The sequence below is a fragment of the Amblyraja radiata genome, chromosome 3, assembly GCF_010909765.2.
Source record: "Amblyraja radiata isolate CabotCenter1 chromosome 3, sAmbRad1.1.pri, whole genome shotgun sequence".
NCBI classification, from domain to species: domain Eukaryota; kingdom Metazoa; phylum Chordata; class Chondrichthyes; order Rajiformes; family Rajidae; genus Amblyraja; species Amblyraja radiata.
The window spans coordinates 100,502,578-100,520,335 of record NC_045958.1 but is presented as its reverse complement, the minus strand read 5'-3'; the positions used below and the strand labels follow the sequence as shown (position 1 = coordinate 100,520,335).

The 17,758-nt window shown below is 44.1% G+C and overlaps 1 protein-coding gene across 7 annotated transcripts in view; it reads right to left on the bottom strand.

Moving 5' to 3' along the window:
• The window catches only part of epha5 (EPH receptor A5), a 313,137-nt gene that overhangs the window by 135,952 nt on the left and 159,427 nt on the right, over positions 1-17,758 (bottom strand). For all 7 annotated transcript variants that reach the window (XR_004411473.1, XM_033018418.1, XM_033018421.1 and 4 more), the window contains exons 4-5: positions 13,096-13,251; positions 9,899-10,234 (exon numbers count right to left, since the gene is read on the bottom strand). Coding sequence is in view for 6 of the 7 variants with exons in the window: in XM_033018418.1 (XP_032874309.1) it covers positions 9,899-10,234; positions 13,096-13,251 (492 nt within the window). In the remaining variant the exon portion in view is untranslated. The remainder of the gene's footprint in view (positions 1-9,898; positions 10,235-13,095; positions 13,252-17,758) is intronic.

Below are 17,758 nucleotides of genomic sequence, written 5' to 3'. Positions count from 1 at the left end.
GCTTCCCGCTCATCTTTGCGATGTTATACGTCTTTTCTTTTATTTTTATACTGTCCTTGACTTCCCTTGTCAGCCACGGTCACCCTTTACTCCCCTTAGAATTGTTATTCCTCGTTGGAATGAAATGATCCTGCATCTTCTGGATTATTCCCAGAAATACCTGCCATTGCTGTTCCACCGTCATCCCTGCTAGGGTCTCTTTTCAGTCAACTTTGGCCAGCTCCTCCCTCATGCCTCCATAGTCCCCTTTGTTCAACTGCAATACTGAAACTCCAGATTTTACCTTCTCCCTCTCAAATTGCAGATTAAAACTTATCATATTGTAGTTACTACCTCCTAGGTTCCTATACCTTAAATTTCCTTATCAAATCCAGTTCATTACACAACACTAAATCCAGAATTGTCTTCTCCCTGGTAGGCTCCTGTACGAGCTGCTCGAAGAATCCATCTTGGATGCACTCCACAAACTGCCTATCATGGGGTCCAGTACCAACCTGATTTTCCCAGTCAATTTGCATGTTGAAGTCTCCCATAACAACCATAGTATTAAACCCCTGTCCGACTTAGGAAACCTTAACGGAAACCTCTGGAGACTTTGCGCCCCACCCAAGGTTTCCGTGCAGTTCCCGGAGGTTTTTGTCAGTCTTCCTACCTGCTTCCACTACCTGCAACCTCCGGCAACCACCTGCAACCTCCGGGAACCGCACGGAAACCTTGGGAGGGGCGCAAAGTCTCCAGAGGTTCCCGTTCAGGTTTCCTAAGTGGGACAGGGGCATTACCTTTACGACGTGCCAATTTTAGCTCTTGATTCAACGTGCACCCTATATCCAGGCTATTGTTTGGTTAGAACGGGTATTAAGGATTATGGGGAGAAGGCAGGAAAATGGGATTAGGAGGGAGACATCAGCCATGATTGAATGGCGGAGTAGACGTGATGGGCCGAATGGCCTAATTCTACCTCTATAACTTGTAAACTTGTGACTTATCTTTAAAGATCACCTGACGGAAACATTAATATGATGTTATAGAATGTAGAACTGTACAGCACTGCTAAATAACCCTTCAGCCCACAGCATCTATGCCAAACATGATGTCAAAATAAACTAATCTCATCTGCCTGCCCATGATCCATCTCCCTCAATTCCCTGCATGTCCATGTGCCCATCCAAACGTCTCCTCAATGTCACCATCGGACCTGCCTCCAGCACCACCCAAGGCAGCATGTTCCACGTACGCACCATCCGCTGCGTGAAAAGCTTCCCCCACGCGTCTCCTTTAATCTTTGCTCCTCTCGCCTGGAAGCTGTGCACTCTAGTATTTGATATTTCCTTCCTGAGAAACAGGTTTTAGCACTCTACCCTATCTACGCTTCTCATAATTTTATATACCTCTACGGTCTCCCACTCAGACTTGCCGCGCATGCCAAATAATACAATCCAACCTCTCCTTGTAGTTCATTCCCCCTAATTCAAGCATCATTCTGGTCAAATGTTGCATCAGGTTTTGGCAGTGGAACTCCATCTTTGCAAGCTCTGAAATATATCACCAATATCTCAACTACCAGGAAATCAACCGGTAACGATCATTTAATGTGAAGTAAAATTGGAAGGGGATGCAAAATGTGTGGCCATCCTGAACGTCCATTTTCCTATTTGAGTTTGAGTTTAGTTTACTGTCACATGTACCAAGGTACAGTGAAAAGCTTTTGTTGCGCGCTAACCAGTCAGCGGAAAGACAATACATGATTACAATGGAGCCGTCCACAGTGTACATATACACGATAAAGGGAATAACGTGAATATCAATTGTCTTTGAAATTAATTAGTTTTAATTAGTTTTTTCCCCCCCAGTTTTAGAGATACAGCGAGCAGAACAATAAAGTTCGATCAAGATAGTCCGAGGGTCTCCAATGAGGTAGATAGTAGTTCATGACTGCTCTCTAGTTGTTGGTATGATGGTTCACATTCATCACATGGTTCACTGCTGGGAAGAAACTGTCTCTGAATCCTGGGGGGTGGTCATTGCCGGTTGATTTCCTGGTAGTTGAGATATTGGGGTGGTGGGAGTCAGTGTCAGTCTACCCACTACAGAAGGGGGAGGAGTTGTACAGTCTGATAGCCACAGGCAAGAAGGATCTCCTGTGGCATTCTGTGCTGCATCATGGAGGAACCAGACAGTTGCTGAAGGTGCTCCTCAGGATGACCAGTGCGTCACGGAGGGGGTGATCTGTATTGTCCGCAAATTGAGGAATATCCTCCCCTCCAAGACCACCTCCATGAATCCTACTCCCCCCCCCAGGATGGAGCCAGCCTTCCTGATGAGTTGCACACACACACACACACCCAGCCCCTGCTGCACATTCTCCACCCCTGATTGCCGAATGAGTCTTAATTTACGGGTGAGGAGTCGCTGCTGGTGCCAATTAGCAATCAATATTCGACAAGTTTGTTTCTTCCCTGCAGGGCTCATGCATTGAGAATTGCTTTTCATATCAGGTTGTTTCTCTTCCCATTATATGTCGGTGATGCCACCACCGAGAACAGATGGCAAGTTAAAAAAAAAAAAATCACACTCTCAAAACCATCTGCAAACAACACGTCAATTTACCTCCCATTGCAAAGTGGAATTTGCATCTAATTTCTGCTTTAATTCTTATTTAGCATGTGCTTGCAAATGAATGCATGACTTTTGTTGCCCAAGTATTATGATGAATTATCAGCACATGCCCACTTGTAGAGCTGTAAATTGAAAGGCACGGCAGTGTATTAAGTAGCTCTGTGGATATTCTTTCCCTTGCAGAATTATCATTGAATTTTCTTTTGGGATGTCAAGCAGAACAGAAGGCGGTGGAGACTAAGTCAGTGGATATTGTTAAGGCAGAGATAAATAGATTCTTGATTTGAGTCATAGAGTGATACAGTGTGGAAACAGGCCCTTCGGCACAACTCGCCCACACCGGCCAACATGTCCCAGCTACACTAGTCCCACTTGCCTGCACTTGGTCCATATCCCTCCAAACTCATCCTATCCATGTACCTGTATTATTGTGTCTTAAACAATGGGATAGTCCCAGCCTCATCCACCTCTGGCAGCTTGTTCCATACACCCGCCACCCTTTGTGTGCAAAAGTTACCCTTCAGATTCCTATTAAATCTTTTCCCTTTCACCTTAAACCTATGTCCTCTGGTCCTCGATTCCCCTACTCTGGGCAAAATACTCTGTGCATCCACCCGATCTATTCCTCTCATGATTTTATATGTATCTATAAGATCTCCACTCATCCTCCTACGCTCCATGGAATAGAGCCCCAGCCTACTCAATCTCTCCCTATAGCTCACACCCTCTAATCCAGGCAATATCCTCGTAAATCTTTTCCGAACCCTTTCAAGCTTGACAATATCTTTCTTACAACATGGTGCCCAGAACTGAACACAATATTCTAAATGCGGTTTCAACAACGTCTTATACAACTGCAACATGACCTCCCAACATCTATACTCAATACTCTGACTGATGAAGGCGAAAGTGCCAAAAACCTTTTGGACCACCTTATCTACCTGTGACTCGACCTTCAAGGAACCATGCACCTGTACTCATAGATCCCTCTGCTCTACAACACTGCCCAGAGGCTTACTGTTTACTGTGTAGGTCCTGCCCTTGTTCGACATCCCACAATGCAACACCTCACACTTCTCTGTATTAAATTCCATCAACCATTCCTTTGCCCACCTGGCCAATCGATCCAGATCCTGCTGCAATCTTTCACAACCATCTTCACTATCTGCAAAACCACTAACTTTTGTATCATCATATGGTTATCAGTTATGGGGAGAAGGCAGGAGAATGGGGTTAGGAGGGAGAGATAGATCAGCCAAGATTGAATGGCAGAGTAGACTTGAAGGGCCAAATGGCCTAATTTTGCTCCTATCACTTATGACCTTATGACCTTATGAGAACAATTTGGCCGGGGCTGGATACCCAAATCCTGTCAGCTATATCATTACAATTTTGGTCATGGAAAATAAACTTTTCATTTCAATGATTGCACATTTAGAAGATTGTATTCAGTTTGTGTAAACAGATTGGAGATTCACTTTATCCTCAGCAATAGGTGTTGGCCTTTCCCTTGACACGCAAGTCCCGCATAAAAATGCTTAAATTGGCCAATAAAAACTGTAAATGTTGGATACAGGTAGCAGGTCAGGCAAAAATTAATCAATGTTTCACGATGAAAACTCATTAATCTGAAACGTTAACTCTGCTTCTCTCTCCACGGATGCTGCCTGTAGCGTTGCGTATTTCCAGCATTAGTCATACAGTCATATGCCAGCTTAGTTTATTATCACGTGCACTGAGGTACAGTAAAAAGCTTTTGTTGCGTGCTACCCAGTCAGCAGAAAGACAATACATGATTACAATCGAGCCATTACAGTGTACAGATACATGATAAGGGAATAACGTTTAGTGCAAGGTGAAGCCAGTGCAACTGACTTGAAAAATTATGATTATTACCAGAAGTAAAACTCATTTGAAACTCAATTACCATTTAAAGCTAAACTTTGTAAATTTGTGTATTGCCATTTAAAATCAAATTTAGCTAATCTATTTGTCACGTCAGACTTAATAGTCGCTTGGGCCGATTGTATCTCTATCCATTTTGATCTTATTTCCACATAACACACATTAGTCTTTATGTAGTCAGGTGCAGTGCACCAGAGGACTGGATACGTGTTCACAGAGATGATTCATTGAAAGGAGCTGGTTTCTGAAGTGTGTGGCTTTATATGGGTGGAAGAGGTTATTTCCTGCAGACACTGGAGTGCCGCAAGAATACATAACACAAAAAAATCACTGCTTCAATTTTGGCCAGGATGAAAATGAAAACAAATGGCGATTTATACAATAATGCTAAAGGAAGAACAAAATGGTGGCACAATGGTAGAGTTGCTGCCTTACAGCGGCAGAGACAAGGGTTTGATCCTGACTACAGGTGCTGTCTGTACGGAGTTTGCACGTTTTCCCAGTGACCTGCGTGGTTTATCCCCATTCACACTCCCAAGACGTTCACGTCTGTAGGCTAATTGTAAATTGTCTCTAGTGTGTGTAGGATAATGTTAGTGTGCAAGGATCGCTGGTCAGTGCAGACTCAGTGGGCTGAAGGGTCTGTTTCCGTGCTGCATCTCAAAACTATACTCAGGTACACTGGGTGGCAAAACCAGCAGTGGCTGCCTCGCCAACAGTCTGTCTGTCCTTTCTTCTTTTTTGTTATTTTTAGTATGTGTTAAAAAGTGTGTGTTAGTGTTCCTTGGTTTGTTTTATGTGGGGGGTGGGGGGGGGTTGAGTGAAACTTTTTTTCAATCTCTTCTCTCGACGGAGATGCATTATTGTATTCCTTATTGTATCTCCGTCCCCACTGAGGCCTAACATCGTGCATTTGGCGGCCTTTCCTGGAGACCGACGGGCGCTCCAAGCCACGGGAGTCTGCGGGACTTAAGCATTACGGAGCTTGTGATCCCTTTGCCGGGGATCGAAGCTCCAACCACGGAGCCTGTGGACTTTAACACCGTTAAGCCCACAGTCTCTGGTAAGAAGAGGCCGATTAGGGAGCTGCATGCCGTGGAGAGAGTTTCAACCGCCCCGGCGCGGGAGTTTCGATCTCCCCGATGGGGGCTTCGATCGTCGGCTGCGGGGGCTTTGATCACTCTGACTGTGGATGGTTTGACTGCCCCGACCGTGGGAGAGCAAAGAGGAAGAAGATTGAACTTTATTGCCATCCATCACAGTGAGGAATGTGGAATCCATAACTTATGTAGTTATGTGTCTTGGTGCTTCTCATTTTATATGGCTGTATGGTAACTCAAATTTCACTGTACCTTAATTGGTACATGCAACATTAAACAGACCTTGACGTTGAAGCCTTGAAGCCTTGAAACCTTGAACTAAACCAAACTAAACATGACTAGAAGAAGGGTCTCGACCCGAAACGTCACCCATTCCCTCTCTCCAGAGATGCTGCCTGTCCCACTGAGTTAATCCAGCATTTTGTGTCTCTTTTCGGTTTCAACCAGCATCTGCAGTTCCTTCTTACACATAAACTTTGAACTATTTGTTCACAGATCATCACATTCGAATAACTAGGAATCTAATGCTTGTCCATGGCCCTGATTAAGAAGCCACTTCTTGTACTCATCATTTATCATAAAAGAAATACAGCTTAACATCACATCCCTTGCACAGTGCTGTCGACAAAGCAGCACCCCTCATCAATGCACTAGGTTTAGTACAATGCTTGCCAACATGCAAAGCAGTTTCATATTAGAAGCCAACCTATTAAGATCAGGACTGTGTGTATCAGTCCAAACTGGGTAAATTATCCAATATGTTGCACCCTATAATTGGAGATAAATATAATTAAAAACTTGAGCAATGAATTCTACCTAATGTGCTGCAGTTATCATTTGTGCATAAACTGCATCAATCCAGATATGCCAGCAACATAATCAAGGATGAGTCGCACTCTGTCCACTCCCTCTTCTCCTCTCTCCCATCAGGCAAAAGGTATAAAAGTGTGAAAATGCACACCTCCAGATTCAGGGACAGTTTCTTCCAAAGATCATAGAGCGGAGCAAGATAGTCCACTCGTCAAAAAAGCCGTAGTAGGTCATGGGTAATCCTCAGTGCCATTTCCATAACCGGCTTCCGTCTCCGCTCCAATCTATGATCTTTGGTCATGGCGTCTCTTCGGGACCCTTCTCACTCAGGTGTTAGATAAAGTTAATTATTTCTCTTTTGATTACCTATAATTGTGCCGTGCTCTAAAACTGCAGATGCTAGCTTCAGCTCCGAGCTCAGTATGTATGAAATTGTTGCAAAGCAGAACACAATTCTGGGAATCGCTAAAGACCGATGCATTTCATTTGCCCAAGTGCGTGCTGCACGCAGAACTGTCGCGGTTCCTAATGGATCATATTGGGCATCTAAAATCAAATTATAATCCGATGTTTCTTGATGCAGTTTCTTGATTGTGAATTAGGAATTTATGCACTCAGGACATTTTTCCTCAAATTTTGTTTTGGGAAAATATATTTGGTTTCTATTTCAAATGGTTTACGCCGTTAACTAATCACAACTGAAGTAAACTCTTTTAAAAGCACATTGTTGCAGCAATTTATCATTTACGCGGTTTTTAAAAAATATATATGAATACCAATTAGCAGAATATAGGGTAACCAACTATGACCATGTGTAACTATTATTTTACAGCAAATAAATATTTAGATTTTAAAACGCAGGCATTTTAAGCATCGGATTACAATAACGGTGCCTCAACATTAAGTGTTCCATTTCTCTACAAATCTTCAAAATACTGCCCATAATAAAAAAAATTTTTTAATTCCGTGTAATCGTCTATCACTTTTATTTATTCGATCCAAAATGAAAATGCGAAATGTTAATAAAATTCTAATCATTACAAGCTCTTTTGGGTTGTTTGTGGCAGGAATCTTCATGTTGTATTGTCATTTGCTTTTACAAGCATTGAAACGAGTAAAGAAAATAACTCTCCCAATTCTCCCAATTTTGTTAGCCCGTGCTGCCTCCTCCCCTTCCTTAGCCCTCGGGCTGTCTCCTCCCATCCCCCAGCCCTCGGGCTCCTCCTCCTCCTTTTTCCTTCCTTCTCCCCGCCACCCCCCATCAGTCTGAAGAAGGGTTTTGGCCCGAAACGTTGCCTATTTCCTTCGCTCCATAGATGCTGCTGCACCCGCTGAGTTTCTCCAGCTTTTTTGTGTACCTAAAGAAAATAACTCTACTGGGCTAAGTGCAGCAAGATTCGGAACCGCTGTATTTTTCATCCATTCAAAGGGGCCCCAAAGCATTGTGTGCGCCGATTTAAAAAGGTGTCATACAAGTAATGAAAAGAGGGGAATGAAGCGTGTATTTACTGGTGATTAATACACCCCAGGATCGGTTTCAACGCGGGATGAAATTAAGTACATAAACTGGATCCAGGTGCATTAATCATCCTTGAACACTCGCTGTCATATTTCGATCGCCAATTGTACCCTCGACTGGACAGACTGATGTGTGTATAGGAAGAAACTGCAGATGCTGATTTAAACTGAAGATAGACACAAAATGCTGGAGTAATTCAGTGGGATAGGCAGCATCTTTGGAGAGAAGGAATGGGTAACGTTTCGGGTCGAGACCCTTCTTCAGAATGAAGGTTACGGGAAAGGGACTTTCAGTCTGAAGAAGGATCCCGACCCGAAACATCAACCATTCCTTCTCTCCAGAGATGCTGCCTGTCCCGCTGAGTTACTCCAGAATTCTGTGTCTATCTTCAGTTTAAACCAGCGTCTGCAGTTCCTTCCTAAGCATTGCCCTCTCCTTCAGGCCATTTTTAATTTTTCAAATTGCAGATAATGCAGGCCATTGAAATATTGCTCTAACAGCAAGCTAACATTTGCTAAAATTAATTCCATCCTGGGCTGTAAGGCAAAGCTCTCATCCGTCCTCCTCAAAAAAGACAATGGTTGCATGCTCCGATTCCATTCTAAGTTAGTATTTCAGAAACTTTTCAATTACCATACCAAATCATTCCCGTGATAGTTTTCCTCATTTCTGTTTTAAAAAAAAGAAACCAATCCGACCCGACTCTGCTCTATGATCTTTGCTGATTACACATTCCACGGAAGTTGGGTCGGGTTTGCTAAAATGGCGGAAGTCCCGCCCCGTTCCGTACCACACGTTAGTCCATTGAATTTTGCATGAGTGGGCCATCTTGCTCTGCTCCATGATGTTTGGTTTCTTCACAGCTGTTATCAGGCAACTGAATCATCCTACCACAACCAGCGAGCAGTGCTAAACTACTATCTACCTCATTGGTGATCCTCGGATTATATTTGATCGGACATTTAATGCTTTACCTTGCATTAAATGTTATTCCCTTACCATGTATCTATACACTGTAAATGGCCCGATTGTCATCAAGTTTTGTCTTTCTGCCGACTGGTCAGCATGCAACAAAAGCTTTTCACTGTACTTCAGTGGACAATAAAATAAACTGAAACTACTAAGATCAGGACAGTGTGTCAGTCCAATCTGGGTAAATTATCCGATATGTTGCACGCTACAAAGATATTTGCAGTTAAGTATAATAAAAATCCTGAGCAATTAATTCTGACTATCATGCAGCAGTTATCATTTGTGCATGATGGGTAATACCATGCATCAAACCTCCGGAGTCTATTCCAATTATTCTGCACTGATTTCCCGCACAATCTCTGGATCACTAAAGACTTACTGAAGGAAAGTAACAGCTCCTTGTGATGTTCTTACAGAAGACAATCACTGGCAGACCACGAGGACTTCATTGTCCAGGAAGTTAACTTAATCAACTGCATTCCTTTGCGATAAAGTCAAAGTAATAATGCCAATAACGAGTTCCCTCCAGGTTGTCCATTAAAGGAAAATGAACATATTTTAATTCAAACAACTTTTCAATTTATGTTATAATTCAGAAACAATACTGTGTGTGCATTTTTAGTGCAATAATAACTATAATAGTCCATGTAGTTCAGAGCTTATTTGGATGTTCAATGTGTATATATATACTCACAAATACACATACTTATATATATGTTCTATATATATGTGTATTTTAAGTATGTGCATGTATACCCACACTGAACTTTTTTTTCTCATTTATTATATTGTTTACAGTGAACTATGTTTACATATTCTGTTGTGCTGCTGTGAGTAAGTCTTTCATTGTTCTATCTGGGACATACAATCATAAAACACTCTCTTGATTCTCTTGACTCAACAAAGTAACACAAAACACATTTTCAGGCCCTGTATGTAGGTCAATGAGACGTGAATCTCGATCCATCGTCCTTACCTGCTTGATTGGTGGTGACGTTCACAGACACAAACTGCCTGGGGATGGGGCTGAGCTCGGACACTCCGTTCACCGCTTCGATCTCGAAGGTGTAGTTGGTGTGAGCCAGGAGGTCCACCACCATCACGGAGGTGTTCCTCAGTCGCGCCTCCTGTGGGATGTAGCGGACCCCGCCGCCGCACTCGCCGCACTCCGCCAGATCCACGCCGCACCTCCTGCAAACCACCACGTACATCAGGTCCTTCCTCCCGCCCGCCTTGGCTGGGGGGCTCCAATCCAGGATCACGCTGGTGTTGTTGATGTTGGAGATTACGTTCAGTGGGGCTGACGGAGGTCCTGGAATCACCAAACACAAAACAATCAGAATCACATTTTATTAGCCAAGTATGTTTTGCAACATACGAGGAATTCCATTTGTCACAGTCATACTAATAAAAAGCAACAGAACACACAAAATACATTTTAACATAAACATCCACCACAGTGACTCCTCCACACTCCTCACTGTGATGGAAGGCAAAAAAAAGTTCAATCTCCCCATTCAGAGGTCAGGGGCCTCTAACCTTCCGTTGATGGGACGATCTTACTCCCGTAGCCGGCGGCGGACCTCCTCGTCGGAGCGATCAAGCTCCTGTATCGGGGGGGGGGAATCTCAGCTCCCCTGCGCCGGGCGATCTGACCCGGGGTCAGGGCTAGTCGAACGTCGTGCAGCTTTTGGAACTTCCCGACGTTGTTCTCTTACCCGAGACTGCGAGCTCCTTGATGTTAATGTCCGCAGGCCGCGGTTGGAGCTCAAAGCTCCGATGGTAAGTCCACGTCCCCATGGTGGGGCTCAAAGTCAGTCCCGAGCAAGGCCTCCAGCTCCATGGTGTTAGGCCGCAGAGCGACCCTCCAGGATGGCGTGTCACTGCCTACGTCACCACGCACCATGCGCGCATCACGTGCGTCATGACGCGTAAATGATGTCGCGTAAATGACTCGCAAATGTCGCCCAAGTGGGACAGGCCCTATAATGTGCAGGTATCGCTGGTCGGTGTGGACTCGGTGAGCTGAAGGGACTGTTTCCACGCTGTATCTCTAAACTAAAGTAAACTAATGAGGACCATTGTCCCATTTGTCTTCTTAACCATATTATCTACCTGTGATGCAGTTTTCATGGAACTTTGGAATTGCACACTAACGTCCCTTTGTTCCACAATACACTGCAGAATATTATCTGAAGAAGGATCTCGACCCGAAATGTCACCCATTCCCCCTCTCCAGAGATGCTGCCTGTCCTGCTGAGTTACTCCAGCATTTTTCATCTATCTTCGGTGCAAACAAGCATCTGCAGTTCCTTCCTACACACATCATTCATGGTCTATGTCCCAACCTCACTGGTGGTATGATGGTATCACCCAAAATGTATCATACAGTCATGAGGAATTAGGCCATTCAGCCCATCAAGTCTGCTCCGCCATTCAGTCATGGCTGATCCATCTCTCCCTCCTAACCCCATTCTCCTGCCTTCTCCCCATAACCTCTGACACCCGGACTAATCAAGAATCTATCTATCTCTGCCTTAAAAATATCCACTGACTTGCCCTCCACAGCCTTCTGTGGTAAAGAATTCCACAGATTCACCACACTCTAAAGAAATTTCTTCTCATCTCCTTCCTAAAAGAACATCCTTTAATTCTGAGGCTATGACCTCTAGTCCCAACTCTCCCACTAGTGGAAACATCCTCTCCACATCCACTCTATCCAAGCCTTTCACTATTCTGTATGCTTCATTGAGGTCCCCCCTCATTCTTTTAAACACCAGTGAGTACAGGCCCAGTGCTGTCACGCGCTCATTACGGGTTAACACATGCATTCCTGGGATCATTCTTGTATCAGCCGAAGCTCGTCTAGATTAAACTCCATTGACCATTTCTCAGCCCCTTTCCCCATCACATCAATGTCACCCGGCAACCCGAACAACTAGCCTCCACCCTCTCAACAACTCCACAAATCTTGGTGACATCTCCATCCATTCATCGGTGGCAGCAGTCTGGACCCGGTGAAGTGGGTGAAATGCAAGGACACTTTCTGTGTCCGTATGCCAGCAGTGTGAATGCCGACACACTGAGAGAGAAGGGCAAGTTCTTAACCCACACCCCTGCCAGTCTCGCGGGCACAAGCATCAATATGTTCTCGAGTCCTGGCAGAGGTAAGAATGGTTCAGTTTAGTTTACCAGTGCAGTTTAGTTCCTTGTCACATATGCCGAGGTACAGTGAAAAGATATTTGTTGCGTGCTAATCAGTCAGCAGAAAGACGATACATGATTACAATCCATCCATTCACAGTGTATAGATACATGATGAGGGGATGACGTTTAGTGCAAGGTAACGCCAGGATAGTCCAAGGCTTACCACAGAGGTAGATAGTAGTTCAGCACTGCTCTCTGGTTGTGGTGGGAATTATTCAGTTGCCTGATAACAGCTGGAAAGAAACTGTGATCGGGCAACTGAATCATCGTGAATCAATGGTGCAGTGCCCACGATGTTTTACCCCCTTGCCAACTGTTAACTGCAGATTGCCCTGCTGGCACCTGCAGCTGGATGGCAGATGTTATCACAACAGATGTGTACAAAATCATGGGAGGAATAGATCTGGTACTCACAGTCTCTAGCCCAGAGTAGGGGAATCGAGCACCAGAGGACATAAGGTGAGGGGGGGAGGATTTAATAGGAATCTGAGGAATAACTTTTTCACACAAAGATGTGGTGGGTGCACGGAATGAGCTGCTGAGGGAGGTAGTTGAGGCAGGTGCTATCACAATGATTAAGAAACATTTAGACAGGTACATGGATAGGACAGGTTTGGAGGGATGTGGGCCAAACACAGGCAGGTGGGACTAGTGTAGATGGAGCATGTTTGGTCAATGTGGACAAGTTGGGCTGAAGGGCCTGTTTCCACGCTGTATGACTCTATAAATGTCCATTTCCAAGGATCTTTTGAATTGCGCACTAATGTCCCTCTGTTCCACAATACTCTGCAGAACATTATCTGAAGAGGGGTCTCGATCCGAAATGTCACCCATTCCTTCTCTTCAAATGGACATATGACAGCAAACTGCATTATCAGCGTGCTAACTTTTCTCCTTCCCAGTCCCACTTGAAGCTGGAAAATAAACGTCAACTGAGGACACAGGAGGTAACACAAGTTTACTTACTTGTACAGGCCATCGAGGGTGGGTCATTGTCTCTTCTGAAGTAGTTCTCCATGCAGTGACACACTGCAGATCCCCTGTCATGGGTATAACTGTGGGGTGGACACTTGCTGCAGTAGGGACTGTATGGTGAAGCCTTAAAGAATCCCGGTTGACAAGCTGCAGAAATTAAACAAAAGACAAGGGTAGAAACACGGAACCGCACATGTTGGTTTTTCAAAGAAAGGCACAAAGTGCTGGAGTAACTCAGCGGGTCAGACAGCGCCTCTGGAGAACATGGAGGGGTGATGTTTCTGGTTGGGTCCCTTCTTCTGACATTTTAATCAGCTGAATCATATCTCTGCCTAAAATAACAAATGCAACTTTTGAATTGCCAAATTCAATCCATTTCATAGAGTCATGGAGTTATGCAGCGTGGAAACAGGCCCTTCGGCGCAACTCGTCCACGCCGACCAACATGCCCCATCTACACTCCTCCCACCTGCCTGCATTTGACCCATACCCTTCCAAACCTGTCCTATCCACGTGCCTGTCCAAATGTATTTTGAATGTTGTGATAGTACGTGCCTCAGCTATCTCCTCCGGCAGATCGTTCTATGTACCCATCACCCTTTGTACAAAAGAAAGTTGCCCCACAGGTTCCTATTAAATATTTCCTACCTCTCCTTAAACCTAGAGTATGTCGTCCCTCTCTAAACTGGAAAACACATCGTAAACCTGATTCAGTTTAACTGTGAAATGAGTTTGCATATTAGCAAGTATAGAATACCATTAAAGACCTGCAAGGCATGTATTTTTTACAAACTCCAGGGAGGAATGTTAAAAGCCCTGTGATGAAAGGATGGAATTTTTTCCCTGTGTATTTACTGAGAAGGAAGATGACTTGCCCATGTACCTCAAAACCTTTCCCATTCAAGTTCCTGCCCAAATGTCTATTAAGTGTTGTGATATTACCTGCCTCAAATACCTCCTCTGGCAGCTCATTCCATACACCCACCATCATCTATGTGAAAAAAGTTGCCCCTCAGGTTCCTGTTCAATCTTTCCCTTCTCACCTTGAACTTATGTCTTCTGGTTCTTGATTCCGCTACTCTGGGTAAAAGACTCTACCCTGTCTATTCCCCTCATGATCGTATACTCCTCGATAAGATCACACCTCATCTTCCTGCATTTCAGATTTATAACTACTTAGGTCCAATGCAGGTCGGTAGGGCCAGTGTAGATGAGCAATCGAGGCCAATATGAGGAGGTTGGGCTCAAGGGTCTGTTCCCATGCTCTATAACTCCGTGACTGTAAATGCCACGGCCATGGTACATTACTAAGTGCAATGGTGATATTCCTGCTTTCCTTCAGTTACTTTCCCCTTGGGTCTGCCTTGTCCATTACCACTGAGCAACACTCCTGGAGGAGTTGCCTCTTTGTAATGGATAAGAGAGCAGATGGATGGAGATAACCAGGAGTTGGCAAAGCTTCCATGTACTCGCCATCCTTTGTGTGAAGAGGTTCCCCCGCAGGTTCCTATTAAATCGTCCCCCTCTCACCTTAAACGCATGAGCCCTGGTTCTTGAATCCCCATATTCTAAGTAAAAGACAGTGCATTTACCTTATCTATTCTTCTCGTGATCTTTACACCTCTATAAGACCTCTATTTATACCTCTATCCCTCATTCTCCTGCACTTCAAGGCTTGATTGTAATCATATATAGTCTTTCTGTTAACTGGTTAGCATGCAACTAAAGCTTTTCACTGCGCCTTAGTACACATGACACGAAACTAAACTAAACTAGACTGGACTAAATTAATCTAAACTGGACTAAACAAGACAAAACTAAACTAGACTAAACTAATCTAGACTAAATTAAAATAAACTAGACTAGACTAAGCTAGACTATCTAGTTTATATAGTCATGTGTATATATGGTCTATGGTCTATATACACACTGAACTTTTATCTTCCGTTTTGTATTATGCTTACATATTCTGTCGTGCTGCAGCAAGTAAGAATTTAATTGTCCTATCTGGGACACATGACAATAAAACTCTCTTGACTTGACTTGACTTGACTTAACTTGACTAGACTAGACTAGATTGGACTGGACTGGACTGGAGTAGACTAGACGAAACTAAACTTGCTAATCATGCCTTCTCCTTGGATTCCATGCGATCTAACCTACCATGTGGAACCTTATCAAATGCGTTGCTGATTTCCCCGTAGACAAAATCTAACTCAATCAGATTCGTAAGACACAATGCCCCACGTACAAAACCATGCTGACAATCCCTAATAGCCCCTGTCTATCCAAATGCATATATATCTTATCCTTCAGAATACTCTCAAGCATCGTACCTATCACAGATTTGTAGGAAAGAACTGCAGATGCTGGTTGTGTCCAGAGCCTCCTCCACTGATAGATTGAGGCCAAACACAAATTGGAGGAACAGCACCTCATATTTTGCTTGGGCAGCTTACAAACCAGCGATATGATACTTGATCTCTCTAACTTCAAGTAACCCTTGCCTCTTGCTTCAAGTAACCCTCTCCCTCCATCCCTCCCCCATCCTAGTTCTCCAACTAGTTTCACTGTCCTCTTGATTAATTTTACTGTTTGTATGACTCGTTGTCACCTTCCCCACAGCCAACAATGAACCATTCTACCTTTCCTTGATCAGTGTCTGCTTTAATCTGTTCTTTTCACACCTTACGTGCTCTTTGTACCCTTCGAAAGCTCTAGTTTCTCTCTCCCCTGACTCTCAGTCTGAAGAAGGGTCTCGACCCGAAACGTCACCCATTCCTTCTCTCCGGAGATGCTGCTGCACCCGCTGAGTTACTACAGGTTTTATGTGTCTATCTTTGCCTACCGCAGACGTTAGGCTCTCAAGAGGCACAATGTTATCTACGCTTTGGTCTTTTAACATCTCACCAATGTGCTGAACTACTTATCTACGTCTTTGGTGGCCCTCGGACTATCCTTGAACGGACTTTGCCGGCTTTACCTTGCACTAAACTTTATCCGTTATCATGTATCTATACACTGTAAATGGATCGATTTACATGTATTGACTTTCTGCTGACTGGTTAGCACCAACAAAAGCTTTTCACTCTACCTCGGCACACGTGACAATAAACTAAACGAAACGTCTAATGATGATTCTCAGCCAGGGTGCCTGCGATTTCTTCTCTAGTTTCCCACAATGTCCCCAGTTATATCAAATCAGGCCCAAGGGATTTATCTACCGTCATACGACTTAGAACGTACAGCACCTCCTCCACTGTAATACGGGCTGTCCTCAAGACATCTCCATTCACTGTCCCACTGGTAAAAATGAAGGACAAATACGCTATGAGGACCTTGCCCATCACCTGTGACTCCACACAGAGAGAGGATCGCTTTGGTTTCCGAGGGGCCCTTTTCACTCTCTAGTCAGCATTTTTCTCTTAATGTACATAAAATCTCTTTGGATAATACTATCTCCCAGCGCTATCTCCTGCTCCCTCTTTTGGCCCTCCTGATTTCCTTCTTAAGAATGCTCCTCAGTTCCTGAAACTTTTCCAGGGATTACGCATGATCCCAGCCATCTACGCCTGTCCCATGCCTCCTTCTTTTTCCTGACCAGAGTCTCAACTTATCTCATCATCCAAGGTTCCTCGACTCAGTGGGCCGGAGAGTCTGTTTCTATGCTGTATCTTTCAATCAATTCGATCAATCAAAATACACGCCATGAAAGCCCAGGCATTGCCATCATTTAAAGAAATGTATAGACGAACAGTCTTTTGCCCAGAGTAGGGTAATCAAGAACCAGAGGATATAGGTTTAAGGTGATGAGGGAAAAGATTTAACAGGAACCCGAGGGGTAACTTTTTCACACAAATGGTGGTGGGTGTATGGAACAAGCTGCCGGAGGAGGTAGTTGAGGCACGGACTATCCCAATGTTCAAGAAACATTTAGACAGGTACATGGATAGGATCATTTTGGAGGGATATGGGACATATGCAGGCTGGTGGGACTAGTGTAGATGGGACATGTTTGCCAGTGTGGACAAGTTGGATCCAAGGGCCTGTTTCCACACTGTATAACTCTATGACTCCATGACTCGATAACTGTATTGCTTTTGCCATTCATACATATCTCTTACATTCAAATTCATTTTGAACACATGATCCATGCTGTTAGTGAAGAGTTATCGATTATGTCACCTGGGATCCCAGTCTATAATGTTTAATATTTCCCACTGTCTGCTGTGCAAAATATTTTGAATGGGGGAGAGGAACTAAATGCATGGCATTAAAAAAAAACTCAATGAAATATTTTCCTATAAATGATGACAATTCCTGCCTTCATTTTGTTTTACATATGCTGCATGTATGCTGAAACAGAGCTAACATGAAAGAACTATTCTCTCATTGAAACGAAATGTCCGTGATCAGTTTCCGTCGTGCGGAGTGGCGTGACTTTTCATTAACTAACCCAGATTGCTTCTCGTCTACTTCTCGTACAAGAACTAATTTATCTTGAACAAATTCCGCCCCGAACTCTCTCCTGCGTATGCTTACTAAATCCACTTTTGCCGTAAGGTCCACCACAGTCAAAACCTATTCAGATCGATATTAACCTGCTTGAAAGGAGGGCCAACTTCAAGCCTCTGACTGGGAGGCTCTCTCTAGC